The sequence below is a fragment of the Ammospiza nelsoni genome, chromosome 3 (assembly GCF_027579445.1).
Source record: "Ammospiza nelsoni isolate bAmmNel1 chromosome 3, bAmmNel1.pri, whole genome shotgun sequence".
In the NCBI taxonomy this organism is placed as follows: Eukaryota; Metazoa; Chordata; class Aves; order Passeriformes; family Passerellidae; genus Ammospiza; species Ammospiza nelsoni.
The window spans coordinates 51,207,961-51,225,181 of record NC_080635.1 but is presented as its reverse complement, the minus strand read 5'-3'; the positions used below and the strand labels follow the sequence as shown (position 1 = coordinate 51,225,181).

At 39.6% G+C, this 17,221-nt stretch overlaps 1 protein-coding gene across 1 annotated transcript in view; it reads right to left on the bottom strand.

Annotated features, from left to right (window-relative positions):
• ARFGEF3 (ARFGEF family member 3) overlaps positions 1 to 17,221 on the bottom strand; it is a 95,678-nt gene that overhangs the window by 12,305 nt on the left and 66,152 nt on the right. The window contains exons 26-31 of the mRNA XM_059468287.1: positions 16,808 to 16,952; positions 4,740 to 4,868; positions 4,033 to 4,209; positions 3,372 to 3,486; positions 2,510 to 2,612; positions 1,837 to 1,968 (exon numbers count right to left, since the gene is read on the bottom strand). Of these exons, the coding sequence (XP_059324270.1) occupies positions 1,837 to 1,968; positions 2,510 to 2,612; positions 3,372 to 3,486; positions 4,033 to 4,209; positions 4,740 to 4,868; positions 16,808 to 16,952 (801 nt within the window). The remainder of the gene's footprint in view (positions 1 to 1,836; positions 1,969 to 2,509; positions 2,613 to 3,371; positions 3,487 to 4,032; positions 4,210 to 4,739; positions 4,869 to 16,807; positions 16,953 to 17,221) is intronic.

Sequence of the window (17,221 nt, the reverse complement as noted above, 5' to 3'; positions counted from 1 at the left end):
TCTGCTTGCACAGTTAGCCAGCTGCACCTAGAAAGGTTGGTTGTTGGAAGGATTATTTTCAACCATGAAGATACAACAGACACCTAATATGCAATCCTTTGGGGATGTGCTGTGATTTAACTGCAATCTGTGTGCTGTGATTTAGACAGCAACTAAATACCAAGCAGCCACAAACTTACCACTCCCCACACCCCATTCCTCTCAAGGATGGGGAGGGGAATCAGGGAAAAAAAGATAAACCTCATGTGTTGATATAAGAGTGGTTTAATAATTTAAATAAAATACAGTAGTATCAACAACCACCACTACAAAAAGGGCAAAAAAAAAAAAAAAAAAAAAGAGAGAAAAAAAAAAGAGAGGGAAATAAAACTTGTACAGTACAGTCGCCCATCACCCAGTGACTGATGCCCAGCCTGTCCCTGAGCTGCCCCTGCCAGACAACTCCCCTCATTTACATACTGAGCATGACACTCTTTGGTATGGGATATCCCTCTGGCCAGTCTCCACAGCTGTCCTGGCCATGCTCCCCCCCAGGCTTCTCATGTCCCTCCTTCCTGGCAGAGGATGGAAAACTGAATGGTCCTTGACCTAGTGCAAGCACTATTCAGCAGCAACTAGAACACCAGTGTGTTATCAACATTATTCTCATACTAAATTCAAACCACAGCACTGTACCAACTACTAGGAAGAAAATTAACTCCATCCCAACCAAACTCAGTTCAGTGGGAAAAAGGGAAACAACTCTCAATTGCTGTGGCTTTGTTTTGTAGCTTCATAGTTGTAGCAAATCCTCACTGCGGAGGACTCAGGGAGTGCCACTGATAGTGTCTACAAGAAAAGTATTAATGTACATTTGCCTGCTTTCTTGAGTTCTGCATCTTTAAAACTTAATTTAAAACACATTTTCTATTCAAACAATGTCTGCCACTACCACATTATTTGTGATCACCAGTCCTGGTCTGTGTGTCTCAGATTCTCAAGCAGCATTATAGTATGATTTATCAAGTCAGAAATTGACACCAAACATCTGCTGGCTGTTTTAATCTATCTGCTTTCCCAGGCTGAAACTGTCATATGGTATTTACAGTTTTATGGTATCCTGCAGGTCATTAGGTTCAGTCTGCTGTATTTCAAAGAACTTTTTCATATAACCACTTTCATAGAATGAATAACCTTCATTGTAGTCAAAAGAACCCTAAGAAGGTTCCAAGTTTGCTCTGCTGATTCTGATTAGGAGTTAGTGATCATTTGTTAAATGTCAGCATTATCCTCTAGTTCCCAGTAACCCTTTTTCTTCTTTGCCTATAAATACCTAGGTATTTATAGAGAAAAATGCTTGGATAAGTTAATCAAATTTTGTTTTCCTATTTTCATATCACCATCTCTCTTCTAGTGCAATTTTTGTCCTTTGAATTTATCATTCCTTAAAAGAGTATTCAGAAATCTATGTGACATTCTTGATGAGGATTCACAGTGATGCTACTATTTCCCTTTCTCTATCAGAAACACCTCCACTAATGTATCCTGGCAATTTTTAAAATTACATTACACAGTAGGATCATTGTCAATCTTCTCTAGATACCCATGCATTTTTCCCATCCTAGGCATTTCAAATTCTTGTCTACAGGGTGACAGTTCTGATGTTTTCTGTGGTTTTTTTTCCTAGTTTTTGTTAATTTTTCTGAATCCTACTACCAGACAATTAATGTTAGTTTGGTGATGAGAAAGTCTTTGCCTGTACGGTTTGTAAGGAAGATGGTGTAAAAAACACACCTTCATAAAGAAAACTCCAAGTTTAAAAGGTTTTCTGACTTCCCTTGAAGCATCTGTGAGTACCTGCTGTGCCATGGCTCTGATCCTCCAGTACTCAGCCTCAGCACTTGGTGAGAGCGAGGGGGCTGCCACCTTCACTTCACAGGCATCTCCACTGAAGCTTTCAGTACCACTGTGGAAATAGCCCAACAGGTTCTACAGAGAGACACAACATCAGAATTTCACTGTGCAGTAAACAAATTACTGTAGCCATGTCCAGCCGTTTGTGTGAAATACAAAATTCAGTGACCTTTGCCATCCCATCAGCTGGTCACCTGCCATCCAGAATTAATAGATCCAATGTAAAGGCAGCTTTTTATGGATGCTGGTCTGCAAACACTTCACAGGATTTTTTGCTTACAAAACAGACAGTGAATTGAAAAATAGTGTACATGGAGCATGCAGCTACAGCAAAACAACATTGTCTTCGACCTAGTTTTTGTAAATCCAGAGGAAGAAATTGATCAAAAGGGAAATTTTCACCTATTAAACTCTTCTGATTTCATACTGGCAAGCCAATTTAAAATAAGTCTGAACTGAAAGCTAGTGTGGTCCGTATACATTTAGAAAAACTGATTTCAACCTGCACTGTTGATCCAACATGTTAAATTGGGAGTTGAAAAATTATCAACTTGTCAAAAGTTACTGCATCCACTGTATGATTACACTTTGACTGACAGCAAAATGGCAGTTTTACCTTTACTGGCTCCAGAGTGGCAGAGAATGCATCCTGCAAGGCACAACATGCAAGCCTCCACATCTCTTCAGTAAAAACAGGCCCTGCTGTCACCAACACATACCTGCAAGGACACAGGAAAATGCTACCACGTTCAAGAAGGAACTAGACAATTCTTACTTCTAAAGGGAGAAGGTTGAAAATCCCCTTTGGAAGTGTCCAAAGCTAAGCTGGATGGGGCTTTGAGCAACTTGGTCTAGTGGAAAGTTCTCTGCCCATGGCAGGAGAGTTGAAACTAAGTTATCTTTAAGGTGCCTTCCAACACAAACCATTCTATGAATCTATAAAAACAGAACAAAAGGCTTACTCAGTAGCTAGCTAATGTTATCCAATTTCCTCAGTTGTTATCCTGACCTATTTTTGTGATTACACTATAGTTTTGACTTTTCTTTCTCCTTTGTTTTTCCTCTTTAAGTAGACATCTTGCCACAAGAACCACACACTATGTAACTGTATAAATGCAGTGCTTATTTTGATTATGACTGTAATAACTTGAAGACTGAGAAAGGTGCTAATTACCTCTAAAGACCTGTGAATGCCAAGAGAAGACCTTTTTCCTTAAGGATCAATTATTGACTAACTATATATAAGTAATGTGCAAGTGCTTTTTTTGAGAATCATACACATAGTAATGCCCAAAATCACAGGTTCTGAAGCACACTGAAAAAAAAGGTTAATAAGTTTAAAATCCATTATTCCAGTAAAAAGACCCAAGACATATTGTAGACTTCTTTTGAGATGTTAACCAACTTATCAGTCCACAAGTTCTTCAAAGATATAGACATCTTTTTTGAATGTGCTAAGAGTGAACAGGTTGGGTTACCTGATACAGGAGCAGCCAACTCTGGAAATAATTTCTGTTGGTTCTGCTACACAGGCTACCAGTAACTTGAAAAGATCTTTCAACATATTATTGATCATATTTTCATAACCAATATCTATAAGGAAAAAAACACAGACTGGTTTTAACATCATTGCCTTTTCATTACAATTAGAGATAAACAGTCTCGCTACACTTAGTGCTGTTCAGAGAATTTGCAACCAAATGCTTTTTATGCAGCTATTGAAACATGCATTGCATCAAGCTGAAAGAAGAACAATCCTTTTTAAGTTAACAATACAAAATGTCTGGACTGAAGTGGTACAGGAGAAATTATGTTACATCCTGTTTCTGATATTCTAGTTCCTTATGATCAAAGTCTTTGCATCTTCTTTTGGGAATATACTAAAGATTATGATCTTTTAATTTTGAAGATAGCCCTGCTCTGAGAAGGAGCCTGGTCTAAATAACTTCCATAAGTGTCTTACAATTTTTTCCCCATAATTCTAAACCCTATAAAGAAAAAAAAAATCCCAATCAGAAATTTTTATATCTCCTCCTATTTTATGCTTAAGCAACCAAAAAAGCAATGAAACCACCTCCTCAAGTATCTATTCAGCAACATGTCACTGATGACAGTAGAAATGACACTACAATGACATACCTGAGTGTATGAAATTCTGAATGTGCTCCACTACAAGTTCACTGGAAAGGCCAATGGCATGCTTGAAATTAGAAGATGCCACATCCCAGTAAGAGTGGTCACCATGGCTGCGATGGAGCCAAAGAGACATCGTGGGAAGAAGAAGATGTACAACTGCATAAATGCCAAATCCTGGTCCTTAAAATAAACACAACAATGGTTGTATGTACTTGCGTACAAAGCCTACATGCTCAGTAAATTTGCTAACTTGTTCCAAGCTGAAGCCTGAGGCAATGCTGAAGGAAAGAGGTTCTGAAACTTTTTTGTGGGATGAGAGTGGCAAAATTTGGATGTAGTTATGAGGTACATTTAGCCAACTGTTTACCTGCAGTCTTTTCCAGCAGATCTGCAGGATTATGTAATTTTCTCTTCCATTTGCTAGACAAGAAGCAAACATTTTCTGTGGCTAGCACATTGATAGAGTACCACACCTCTTTATTGTGCAATGAATTTAGGCATATATTCAATATACTCTTACAAGATGCCTTTAGTCAACAGAATGATAGTCTAAGTGGAACAACTTATCAGCTCTAAGGAAATCCCCTTCTAGCAGAGAATGTCTCTGTGCAGCTTTAACACAAGTAACATACTTTACAGAAATGGCTAAGGAGTCCAAAATGTTTGGTTAGGACTCCACTAGCTCACATTTCATCAGGCCCTTTCATTACCAGGTGTCTTGGCAACGTCCCTTAGCAACTCAAAGAGCAGATCCAAAGTAGGAGGCTGGTGCTGACGGGGACAGTTGGATATAGCAGTTGTTAATTCTTCCAGCAGAATAATCCAGACATTGATAAGGCCTACAAGTAGAGTAAGAAAGATTAAAAACCATGAATAAGATACTGCTTGACACAGGTGAAATTTGCCCTCAGAAATTATGGAAATTAATAAATTAAGTAACCTAAAGATCATGATTCTTGCATGTTTACTGCTGCCATGTAATGGTTGTGATCAGTAGCCATTTTTGAAATGATGGTTTCCTTTTCCCTCCCTTTTTATCAAGTTTGTGTTTTGTCCCATCCTTCCTCACCAATACACACCTTGCTCTGGTCATACTTTACTATTCCTACTAGCTCAGTCTCTTTAACCTTGTGTAAAACATCCCAAAAAAATACATGAATAAAACCTTATCTCATTACCATTGCAAATGCTGCCCAGAATAGATTGTACTCTTTAGGTTATGCTTTAAAGTAGGACTCCTGAGGAGACTAGCCATAATTTAACTGGCTTTATTTGGTACTCAGGACTGAAGAGTAAAATGCCTCATGAGGTATGGTCAGGCTGCCTCACATGTCATCTTTAGATGTTGAAGAGGTCACAGAGCTGGACAACTGCTAGAAGAGCAGATAGGATACAGGTGAGCTCTCATCTACACTGGCAAGCAGATATCCCCTAAAATATTACAGGATACAACTAGTAATCAATAAAATTTTGAAGATGGTTAGGAATTGCTGCCCTTTAATTTTTCACAGATCCCTTAAGTATCTGCTAGTTCCTCATGATTACATGAACAACTAGGATCTTACACAACATGCTCTTAAGTCACCTTAAAGGGTAAGGGTTTATTAGGCTAAAATGGATTTTACTTTGGTTCACTAATAAGTTTCTGTTCTCTGCCAGTGGTAGCTATGCTGATGTAGTCTGTATCTTAATGATGCTTGCTAGCTAATTATGTTCTAAAAGCAATACAGGAGGGAACTTTTTTTACGATTCACTGAGCTTGCTGACTGCAAGAATCTTCCTGAGAAACAAGGAAAACACTGAAATTATTACTTTGTAACTAGGTTGAGGATTTATTTATTCACACCACTTTCAGAGGACAGTGTTGTGCCCTGTTTTGAGTCAGTCAGACTTTAATGATCCTTCTGAATAAGGAAACAGCATAAATGACTCAGAGTGAAATATGGATGTTTTCCAGTCTGGGAGAACTGAGTATCTCTAAAACACTCTCCTGAAGAGTCCAGCATGAAATCAAGTACAGTATGAAAATATTGTGCAAATATGCCAAAGTAGGTTAAAACATTTTGCCTCATCCTGCTACTGACTTTGAGCACTAGAGTGCCAGGTGAGGACTGCCTTGTGTCGTTGTAAAGTCAGTTTGCCTAGCAACATTCTAACACCATTGCTATGTAAACAACAAACTGGGTCACAGTCTCAGGACATAGCTCTGACAAGAACCAAAAGGTTTATTTGCTGCAGGGTGGTGTTTCTGTTTACAGCAAGAGACTGACTGGCAGAGTCACTTCAGAACAGTAGGCAGCTGAGGTGAGGAGACCCCAGGTCAAGTTCCAAGTCTGATTCAAAGCAGAGGCTTCAATGACTTGGGTCTCCTACTTCCCAGGTGAATATCCTAAAATACCCTGAAAGACAGAAACCAACTCAAACCCAGCACAGGAAGAAGTAAATGGATGTTTCGTGAAAAACTAGTGCTTGTGACTTTCTGGTTTCAGAGAGCAACTTTTCTCTCCTTTATCCAGGGTAGCAGGAACAGGACAATCCATGTGGAGGAAGAGTCTAGATAAAGGTGGTATCAAGGGCCAGTCTGGTGAGGCACATGAATGAAATGCACCAGAGTCAGCCTGCTTTCTGCCAGATTGCAGCTGACTGTTTACAGAGGCAGCCTAGTTGGAACAGCTGAATAGTCCACATATTCAGAAGTGACTGTGAAGCAAGGGGTTAAGTTAGAAATGTAGCTAGTAAGATGAAGGCCATGTATTTTGATTAGGGACTTAACAAGGAGATTAGGAAAAGAGCAATTATTACCAGATGGGAATAATTGAAGAAAAGACAATGTATCATGTATTTGACTTGGATGTATTCTTAGAAATGACAGAACATATGAAGTATTATAAAAGGGTAGGAACAACAAATACACCTGGCTTCTAACAATGACTGGGCCAAGGAGAGAGAGTTTGGACCATGACCAAGAGGTCACAAAGTCCTGGCAACCAGATAAAGGTGAACAATTTACCATGAGGAAGACCTCTTACTTCATCTTCTGAAGCCCACTGACCCATTTCAAAGCCCACTGACCCAATTCAAGAAGATGACTGCGCAGCCGTAATGAACATTCAGCTCATTGTAATAGCAAGCGGGGGCAGGTGATGCATATGTATAGGTGTCTGTGTGTCTTTATGAATATGTAGAGCTTTTGTAGATATATGGAGAAGCTACAGTTTTGGAAATCCACACATCTTTGGAGGACTACCTCCCAGTGTGCCCAGTGTGCTGAATAAACATGTCACTTTTCAACTTTAATTAGCTGAAGAGTCTTCTGTCCGTGCATCATTTTGGCAACTGCAGCAGGACTCCTCCATTTACTGCGAGACCAAGCCGGGCTGTGGACGCCTCTAGGTGCCACGGGGATATTCCTGGAGCCACTGGGATATTCCTGGAGAGACCTCCGCTCCCTGTCTGGTCATTGCGGGGACAGACAAAACTGCTGGCATTACGGACAAAGGGTATGTTTATAATTGTAGAAATTAGTCTCCAAGTTGTATGTACGCATGGCTCAGGGGGCAGTTGGTAAGTCTCAGGGGAAGCCCTGTGAGAAACATAAGCCTATAGGAGTGCTTGCAAGCATTGAAAGGTTTGGTTGCTGGCTAAAGGATAATTTGCCATGTCGAGGGGACCCGCTAGCAGTTCTGGGGGTGAAGTGGGCAAATTCCTGTGTATTGCTGCTATTCTTTTATTTACTGCTATTTTTGACTGTGTGGGTGTGTGTGTGTTTGATGAAATATGTGAGTTTTGATTCTTGTTATTGGAAATCATAGTTGTCACTACTTTTGAAGGATATTGTGCATTTTTGAGGTAATACTACTATCTTGAGTCAAAAGGTATAGTTGCAATGAGCTGGTAACTAGCTCATTTCTAAGACAACACTGCTATCTTGTGTCAAAAGTTATACTAGCAACTAGTTGGTTTTTTTAGTTGATGTTTTGGTTTTTGTATTTACTGTGATGTTTATTTTTAATAAATTGTTAGAGTGGCTGGCAAAGCTTGGGCTCAAACTGCAAGGGCTCAACTGTCCAGACAGGCATTCTTTAAGTTGCTTGGGCTTGTACCAGACGAGTTCTTGGCTATAGGAGGAGACTGGGCTGTTATAAATTGCAGGATAGAAAGACAGAAAGGATGTTTTTAGGGGAAGATATTCAAGCTGAATGAACTGTTATTCAGCTTTTGATTGGGAGTCACCCCCAGCAGAGGATTACATCAGAAATCTGTGGAGGTAGAGATGATCAGGAGTAACTCCTTGCTTTTTGAGTAATCTGACAATTTTCTACTGGGTACCTGGGTAGCACTAGGCTTGTGTCTTTCTTCATTGCAAGAGGTGTCATAGAAGGTGGCATTGTATATTTTACAGGCAGAGACCCGTGTGCTCCAGACATTTCCCAGAATCAGAATTCCCACAGTACTATAACTGGGAGGGAGCACATACTGAATGTGAGATAGTGAATTTAGTCTGTGGAAAAGGTCATCCCGAGAATTTAGGTATTTTTGAAGAATATTTGGAACAGTGCAAAATGAGTTGGGAGGACAACCCTCATGGTTTAGTTCTGATATCTGATACGGAGTTGTGTTTGTGGAATTTCTGCCTGTAGTGAGAGCAATATTTTGTGTAAGATTAATTACAGTGTGGAATTTGGAATTTGTGTAGAAGGCTGCTATTATTTCTGCCGAGGGGCAGACAAGGACAATTTATGGGCAGAAGATCAATTGAGACCTAGGGCTAGAGAAGCCTTTGTAGAGTACTGGTGTGATTTTGAGATTTGTGTGCAGTTTTGGTACATTTTTCCCCTGAGAAGGGAAAAGGGGAGGTGTGGCGAGTGTGCACAGTGAAGTGTGTATACATGTGGCCTGTCTGTTTTAACCATGGCTAGGAGAATTAAAGGAGAATTAAAGGAATCCCTCTCACACAGTGGTTCGGACTTGATCCATGGGAATTTCTTACTCGGGTGAATCATGGAATAGATAGAAGAAATGAATGGGAAGGATTTACCTAGAAGGATTATATAAGACTTCTGGGGGCCATTTAGTGTCTTTAGATTGGCAATTTCCTACAGTAGAGAGTTTAGAACTTCATGAAGGGATGCATGGAATAGCTTGCCTCTGAGGACATTTCCCTGCAGCCTCTGGTTCATTTAGAGGTCAGCATTATGCATGGGTGTTATTGCAATATAATATTTGTGTAGGATGATATTACTGATATTCTGCAGGACAGTAAAGTGAATGTGCCCTGGGTCAGTGGAAACAATGCCTTAATCAAGCTGATTTTGAACCAGAGATTTTAAAGTTGGTGTGTCTGAAGTCACACTTAGTACTTGAAGATTGGGTTGTGTGAGAAGAAATCTGGGAAAAGATTGCAAGATTTTGTGATGCAAAGTTTAGGTAGAGAGAGTGAGAAATAAGTAGCCAAGATGTCCTTTGAAGAAAAATAGAAATTGGAGGAGACCAAGTTTGGTAGAGGTTGCTTGTCCGAAGTGCTGCCCTTGTGAACCCTGGGTTTGTTTCTGCTGCATTCAGTGTGAAGAGCTGTGGTACAGACAGACATTTAGGTGGAGGAGACTGAGACAGACACTTTGTTATTCGGGTTATTCTCAGGAGACAAAGGCCACTCAGAGAGCTATAAAGATTTTACTGGCAACTGGTCGTGAGGGCCACGAAAGTAACAGGTTTTTGAATCATTGAAGAAGGGGGTTTCAGGTAATTTAGGGAAGCCAGCAGAATTAATTAGAACTGAGTGTGCTCAGCCTATTTTTATAAACTGAGACTTTCAAATTAAGACATAGAGTTTACATAAAGTAAAGAAGCACTGGGAAAAGAAAAATGGGAACTAACCAGAGTAAAGAAATTTCTAAGGCTAGTCCCTTGGGTTGTATTTTGGCACACTGGAAAGAATTGGTGGGCTATGGAGGAACTGAAAATAAAAGGAATTTAATTCCATTTTGTAAACAGGTGTGACCACTTTATAGGCCAGAAGGAGTTGTTAGATGGCCACCGGCTGGAACCTTAGACTGTGACATTTTATTGCAGCTGATGTTATTTTTAAGAAGGGAACAGAAATGGTAGGAAGTAACATATGCTGATATGTTCTTTACTCTCCGGAATCATCCTGAGGGGCAGAGAGATTGTAGAATTAAACCTTCCTCTGATCCCCTGGTATTGGCTCTTGAGAAGAAATAGAGGAAATAGAGGGAAACCCAAATGATGTTGCAGTGCTTGTTCAATAAATCAACATTGAACCCATCCTTACAAAGTTTATCATAAGGAGGCACAAGAACAGGAATTAGCTGACCTGTTTAGGCCTCTCCTAAAAGACAAGAGCGATCAGGAGCGGGTGCAGACCTGGAAGTACTGGCGACCCTAATTCCAACTCCAGTTCCTTCTCCCCCACACAGCCCCACAGCATTTCAGACTAGGAAGCAAGTAAAGGAAGCACTAAAGAAACAAGCTAAAATCTCTGCTCCTCCACTTATTATTGAATCACATAAACCATTATTAGTGTTATATCTGCCATTACTTAATAGCGACAGTGAAGATGAGGAGCCCTCCCCAAATGGTCCCATGGCATCCCCCACCAGAAAATAAACAAAAGAAAAAATACAAGCACCTTTATGGGCGGCAATAGGACCTGAAGGAAGGAGGATGTAAATTAAAATCCTGTTTTCTACTATTGATTTAGAGGCATGGGAAAGGCTTGCCAAGAACTCCTGGAGCGATCCGATAGGCACGGCTAAACAATTAAAATATATGATGAAACAACACAACCCAGATTGGGCTGACATTCTATTACTGTTAGATGCTTTGACTGAGACAGAGAAGCAGTTAATTTTGAAAACAGCCGGGAATTTAGTAGAGGATGCTTGTAGAACAGCACAACTTGATGTTAAGGAATTTTTCCCCTCCAGGATCCATGATGGGATCCAAATAAACCAGAAGATTTGGCAAAATTGGAACATTATCAAGACCTTATAATAAAAAGAATGGAGACGGCAATCTCTAAAACCACAAACTCGCTGGCCCTATGTAAAGTGAAACAAGATCCTTCTGAAAGCCCTTCTGAATTTTTAGATCACTTGCATAAGGCAATGCGTCATTTTACATCTTTAGATCCTGATTCTCAGGACAGGATACAACAGTTAGCAAATTTGTTTTTGAGACAGTCCACAGGGTACATTAGGCATGAGCCTCAAAAGATCCAGGGGCCAAGGGGGTGAAATTTAGAAAACTTATTAGAAGAGGCATGGAGGGTTTTTAGCAATGGAGAGGAAGGATACAAACAAGGGATGAGAAAACTAGTAGAAGCAGTGAGAGAAGGAGGAAAAGGGAGACGTGGGCAAGGACCACCAAAACAAGGTCTGCCTCGGCTTGGGAAAGATCAGTGTGCAGGAAAATTTGTCACTGGTAAAACCAATGTCTGGAATGGAGAGAAGGTGATGAACAAAGAAGAGGAAACCCCAAAAGGGAAGGGGTGGTTGTGCAGGTCAAAGGAGACTGACAGGGATGAGAGGGTCTCACTCTAGTAGACCCTCTGGTTAAAATCAAGCTAGGGAATAAAGGAAAGAAAATGGAGTTTTTGGTAGACATGGGGCAACATATTCGATGTTAAATAAAGCTTTAATGCCTATAATAGACAATTGTGTTATGGTAAAGGGGGCAACTGGCCAATCTGAAAAAGCATATTTTTGCAAACCATTAAAATATAAACTTGGAAAGCAAGAGGGAATTCACAGATTTTTGGATATGGCCAGCACTCCAAAGGCATTGTTGGGTAGGGATTTGTTGGAGCAGCTAGAAATAAAAATAATATTTAAAAATGCGGAGGTTATTTTGGAGGTTAAAGACCAAGAGTATGTAGAAATGTTGAATTTAATATTACAATTAATGAAACAATGAATAAGACCAGTACTGACGATGAAGAAAAGGTTAACAATAATGGATCAGGTATTTCCTGGGGTATGGGCTTCTAGTGTATCAGGAAGGGCAAGGAACGCACCCCCTGTGGAGGTCAGGCTTAAAAAAGGAAAGCTCTCTGAAGGTAGCTATCATGCACATCAAGGCACACCAGAAAGAGAGCTCTGAGCGTATCTGAGTGAAACTGGAGTGTATCCCATTCAGCTTTAATTCCAGATGGACAATTTTTTCTAGAAGGTGAGCCAAAGTATAACAAGAAGGACAAGAGACTTATTGAGACTGAGAATGGGAAATACAATCAGGAAAGATGGGCCATAACACAAGAAGGGAAAGGAAAACTTGTAGTCCTCTCCTATTTGTTATGGTCACTATTAAAAGAGGAGCATCAGAAAACCCACTGGGGAACAGACATTTTGTATAATTATTTAAAAGATAGGATTGTAGCCAGAAATTTACAAGGTACAGTTATTCAAGTGACCGAATAATGTAGTCTTTTGCCTCCAAACTAACCCCAAAAATATTCCCAAATCAAAACTTGGACAAATTGGAAGAGACTATGGGCCTGGGCAACAGTGGCAAACTGATTTTTCAGAACTTCCCAGGGAAGGGGGTATCGACATTTATTGGTATTGACAGATACCTTTTCAGAACGGCTGGAAGCCTTTACTTCCAGACTGCCAATGTGCAAGAGGTAACTAAAGTACTGTTACAGGATATAACAGTATGCCATGCTTTGGAGTACCAGTCACAATATCTTCAGATAGAGGGTCACACTTCATTTCAAAAACTGTACAGCAAATTAGCTGCCAATTGGGCATATATTGGGAACTCCATACTCCATATCATCCCCAGTCAAGTGTCCAAGTGGAAAAAATGAATCATTTAATCACGTAACAAATTATAAGGCTATGGCAAGAAGCAAAATTACCTTGGCCCCAGGCTCTTCCGTTAGTATTACTGCGAATCCAGACTAAACCAAGGACAAAAGAAAAATTAAGTCCTTTTTGAGATATTATATGGAAGGCCATAGGGGGTACAAGAGGAAACACCGACCCCACCAGGGGAAGAAACCCTACACAGCTACATGATGGCCTTAAACAAATAACTCAGAAATTGAGAAGCATGTGGCTGGGATTTGGAGCAGGGAATTAGATGGACCAGTACATGACATACAGCCTGGAGACTAAGTATATGTCAATTCTTTTGCAGAGCCACAGTGGAAGGACCATTCCAAGTGCTTCTCACCACTTTTACTGCAATCAAGGACAAAGAATAGAACGCCTGGATCCACCACACCCGAGTGAAAAAGGATCCAGAAGGTGTTTGGAAAGTTACACCAATGGTGGTGGTGAACTGAAATAAAAGCTTATTTGGGAAACTAAGTACATTGTAAGAAGAAAAGTTAATCCAGTTTGTATTTAAAATTACTTTGTTTCAAAGAATGGCAAGTACAATTTGGAAATTTGTGGTCTTCACGATCATAGCTATGACCATGACTGAAGTTAATGCAGTACCACGTACGTACAATGCAACTGATATACACACTTGTCGAGGAAAAGCTTATGACTCTTACTCCCGTAAGGCTCTGTCAAAAATGCTAAGAGTCACAAATGCATCTGTTTGGGAAGGGAGAAATGTCTGGGGATGTGAATATGCGTTTGTTCAGGATGGGTTCCACGAATTCTACCAAGAACCAATGGAGCTCATCCGGATTAGCCCTGAATGTTGTGACAAATGCTTAAGCAACTGTCCTGAATTCAGACTCAGAATAGAAGGATGTGCAGACAAGAACCACAGAATTGACTTTAATATAACTCAAGTCTGTGTTGTTCCTTGGAAGCATACAATTAGAACAACCAGAACAACCAATTAGCCTCTACCAAGACAGACTGCCCATACTCAGACTACACTCATTCAGATCCTAAAAGAGATAATTTGACCTATAATTACCAAAATTGGACCATATGCTATTAAAAAGACTGGAATCCAAAGGCTACTGCTTAATCCAAAATGGCCCCTGAAGCGAGTAGAAATGGCAATGAGGTAAATGCTTCTGCCATTAAACTGGAGTGTACCCCATTTCTTAAGACCTCTTTTATGGATGAGACCACTTGGTTACAGAAGTGTATACCATATATGCTCAGATGAAAAAGAGATTTGACTGGATTATTAAGAACAGGACTGGGGGTTTTGAATACAATATATTCAGAGGTATTAATGAACAAATTAACTGCAGCTGGTAGTGACACAATTAAGTCACAACAGCCTTTACAATCTCCTTTATTAGCTTTAGGTACACCCAGTGGAAAGTGTCCAAGATACTACCAGAATGGGAAAATATAGAAGAATGGGACCATGAATTGATAATCAACACCTTGGGTACAGCTACTGAGAATATTTCTTTAGCTCTTAGGTGTGTACAAGCACAATTATGGATGCAATCAGTGGCTGCTTCAGTTATAAAGGAAAGTGGAGAAGGCACCTTTCCTGCTGAGATCTGCAAAATTGTTTGGGTTAATTCTTCTGATTTAGAAAGAGAACTTCAGTCTTGGTGGGTTTTGGTCAATTTTACCTATGATCCTGTCATAAGTGTAGTACTGCTTTTGTTTTGACTATACATAATGCATCAGAGGATTTAATATACCCAATAGTTGCTTTAAGTTTGAATCATGAAGGAACTGTACTGTATCCTTCTGAGCACAGAACATGGACACAGAAGGTTGAAGGGAAGTGGCAGACTATTAATATAGAGTCATGTGCCATGAGAAGACAATTAGGATTTATACATGAAGGAAATATGAATAATGATCAATATACTTGTCTGGATACAGAACAAAGCATTTGTCACTTTGAGATTCATTTAGTCAACCAGATAACCCTGCTTGTATATATAAGTCAAGGTCATGCATGCCTCAAAATAGCATGTTCCACTTTACAGGTAGACAAGCTCACCATAAGTGAAACACAATTTAATCTGTGCATTTGTAACTTCGCCAGAATTGAAGGATGTGATTTCTCCTATCAGGCCCTGCTGCATCACATCAGTATCTAAAGGCAAATTTCACTACTGTGCAAGAAATATCACCTGTACCTATAGGAATGAATTTAACTTTAGTCAAACAGTTATCAAAACATGAAGATCTAAAGGAAATTCTTGAAGAAATTAAAATTATGGGAAAGAAGATCTGAATTACAATACATCATGACACAGAGACCATATGGAGGGTCTTTAAAATGTTAGAGGAAGATATGTCTCACCATTAGTGGAATGTACTTTCTGGATGGTCACCAAAACCAATGAGTATACTTAATGCTTTAGTTCACCCAATTATTGTTTTATTGATTTTAGTTAGCATAAGTTTGATTTTGTCTATTGTAATGATTATTTTGAATTTGAGGATGATACAATCACTGGCAAACTTCATTATCAAAAATGTGGGTGTGGTTTTAAGAGATTCTTATCACATGACTTGATTAGAGGAAGAAGAATCTGTGTATCAGTAAAAGAATTTACTAACTTTGCAGAGAAACAGGGGAATGAATCAAGGGGTTAAGTTAAAAATGTAGCTAGTAAGATGAAGGCCATATATTTTGATTAAGGGCTTAACAAGGAGATTAGGAAAAGAGCAATTATTATCAGATGGGGATAATTGAAGAAAAGACAATATATCCTGTATTTGACTTAGCTGTACTCTTAGAAATTACAGGGAATATATGAAGAATTGTAAAAGGGTAGGAACAACAAATACACCTGGCTTCTAACAATGATTGGGCCCAGGAGAGGAAGTTTGGACCATGACCAAGAGGTCACAAAGTCCTGGCAACCAAATAAAGGTGAAGAATTTACCATTAAAAGACCCCTTCCTTCATCTTCAGAAGGCCACTGACCCAATTCAAGAAGATGACTGTGCAGCCGTAATGAACATTCAGCTCATTGTAATACCAAGTGGGAGCAGGTGATTCATATGTATAGGTGTCTGCGTGTCTTTATGAATATGTAGAGCTTTTGTAGATATATGGAGAAGCTACAGTTTTGGAAATTTGCAATGTCTTTGGAGGACTACCTCCCAGGGTGCCCAGTGTGCTGAATAAACATGCCACTTTTCAACTTTAATTAGTTGAAGAGTCTTCTGTCCGTGCACCAGCTGTACTGTTGTGAAGGTCTCCTGAGCCCAGAAGCCATAAGGCTGCAGTCCTCTACTGCTTGGCTCTGTATGTTCTATTTCATCCAGCACCTGATTAATGCACAACCCATGTAAACCATACAAATAATCAGGAGACAAATGCTGCTTGTTTTTTCTGGAGGTCATAGTGCTTTTTATGGACTTCAGAAATTCACTGTTTATTTCAATAGACCACAGGGCTTAAGTTTGGAAAGATTTAAACAATTACTCTTTATCTTTGTAGACTGTAACTCAATACTGGTATTTTTTTCTGTTAAAGCCACGACTGCCAATACCAACTCTAAAAGATTTTCACTCCTTTACTTCAGCTGTGGTCTAGAAAGTAGTTTTATGTTAGTTCTCAGAAATATACAATGCCTGTATTACGAATTTCAGGATAATCAAAATCAAAATATTGTTATCTTGCCCTAAGAGAGGGGTTATATTTTTCTTATATATGAACTGTATCTTTTACACAAAGAAGGTGACAGGACCTGAACTTCCAAGCTCTGTGTGCACATGTGGGTGTGTGTAACCAACAAAGAAACAATAAAACTATGAAGTTTTCCCTCCTTCTTGCTTTCAGCAGTTGGCAAAATTTGCAGCAACACACAGAAGAAACAATTAATTAGTTCTGGATTTACTACTTTCAATGCACTTACCTGTGTCATCATCAAAGTCAGAGAGGATGCACTCAATCCCATCCTCACTGCTGGCTGACTGTTCCTGCGCTCTTCGGGGCAAGTTAACCAGCCGGCCACTGAGGAAGATGGGTTTCAAGGGCATTTTATAGATTTTGGCTAACAACTTGGAAGGGTGGACAAGAGGGGAGAGAGAAAAAAAAAAGGAGGTAAATATCCATGGGAAAGTTTGTAAAAGCAATCACATAAAACACAGGTTTGTAAAATAAAATAAAAGGTATGCAAACACAATTAGAGGCCAGAAGTCTTCCATTCACTGACAAGTAAAACGTTGTGGGTAAAGAGAGGGAGAGTAGCAATTTAAATAACACATTTCTGAGATGGGAGTGTGCTCTCATCTCATTTGTGAAGGGCAAAGGTTACAATTCCCTGATT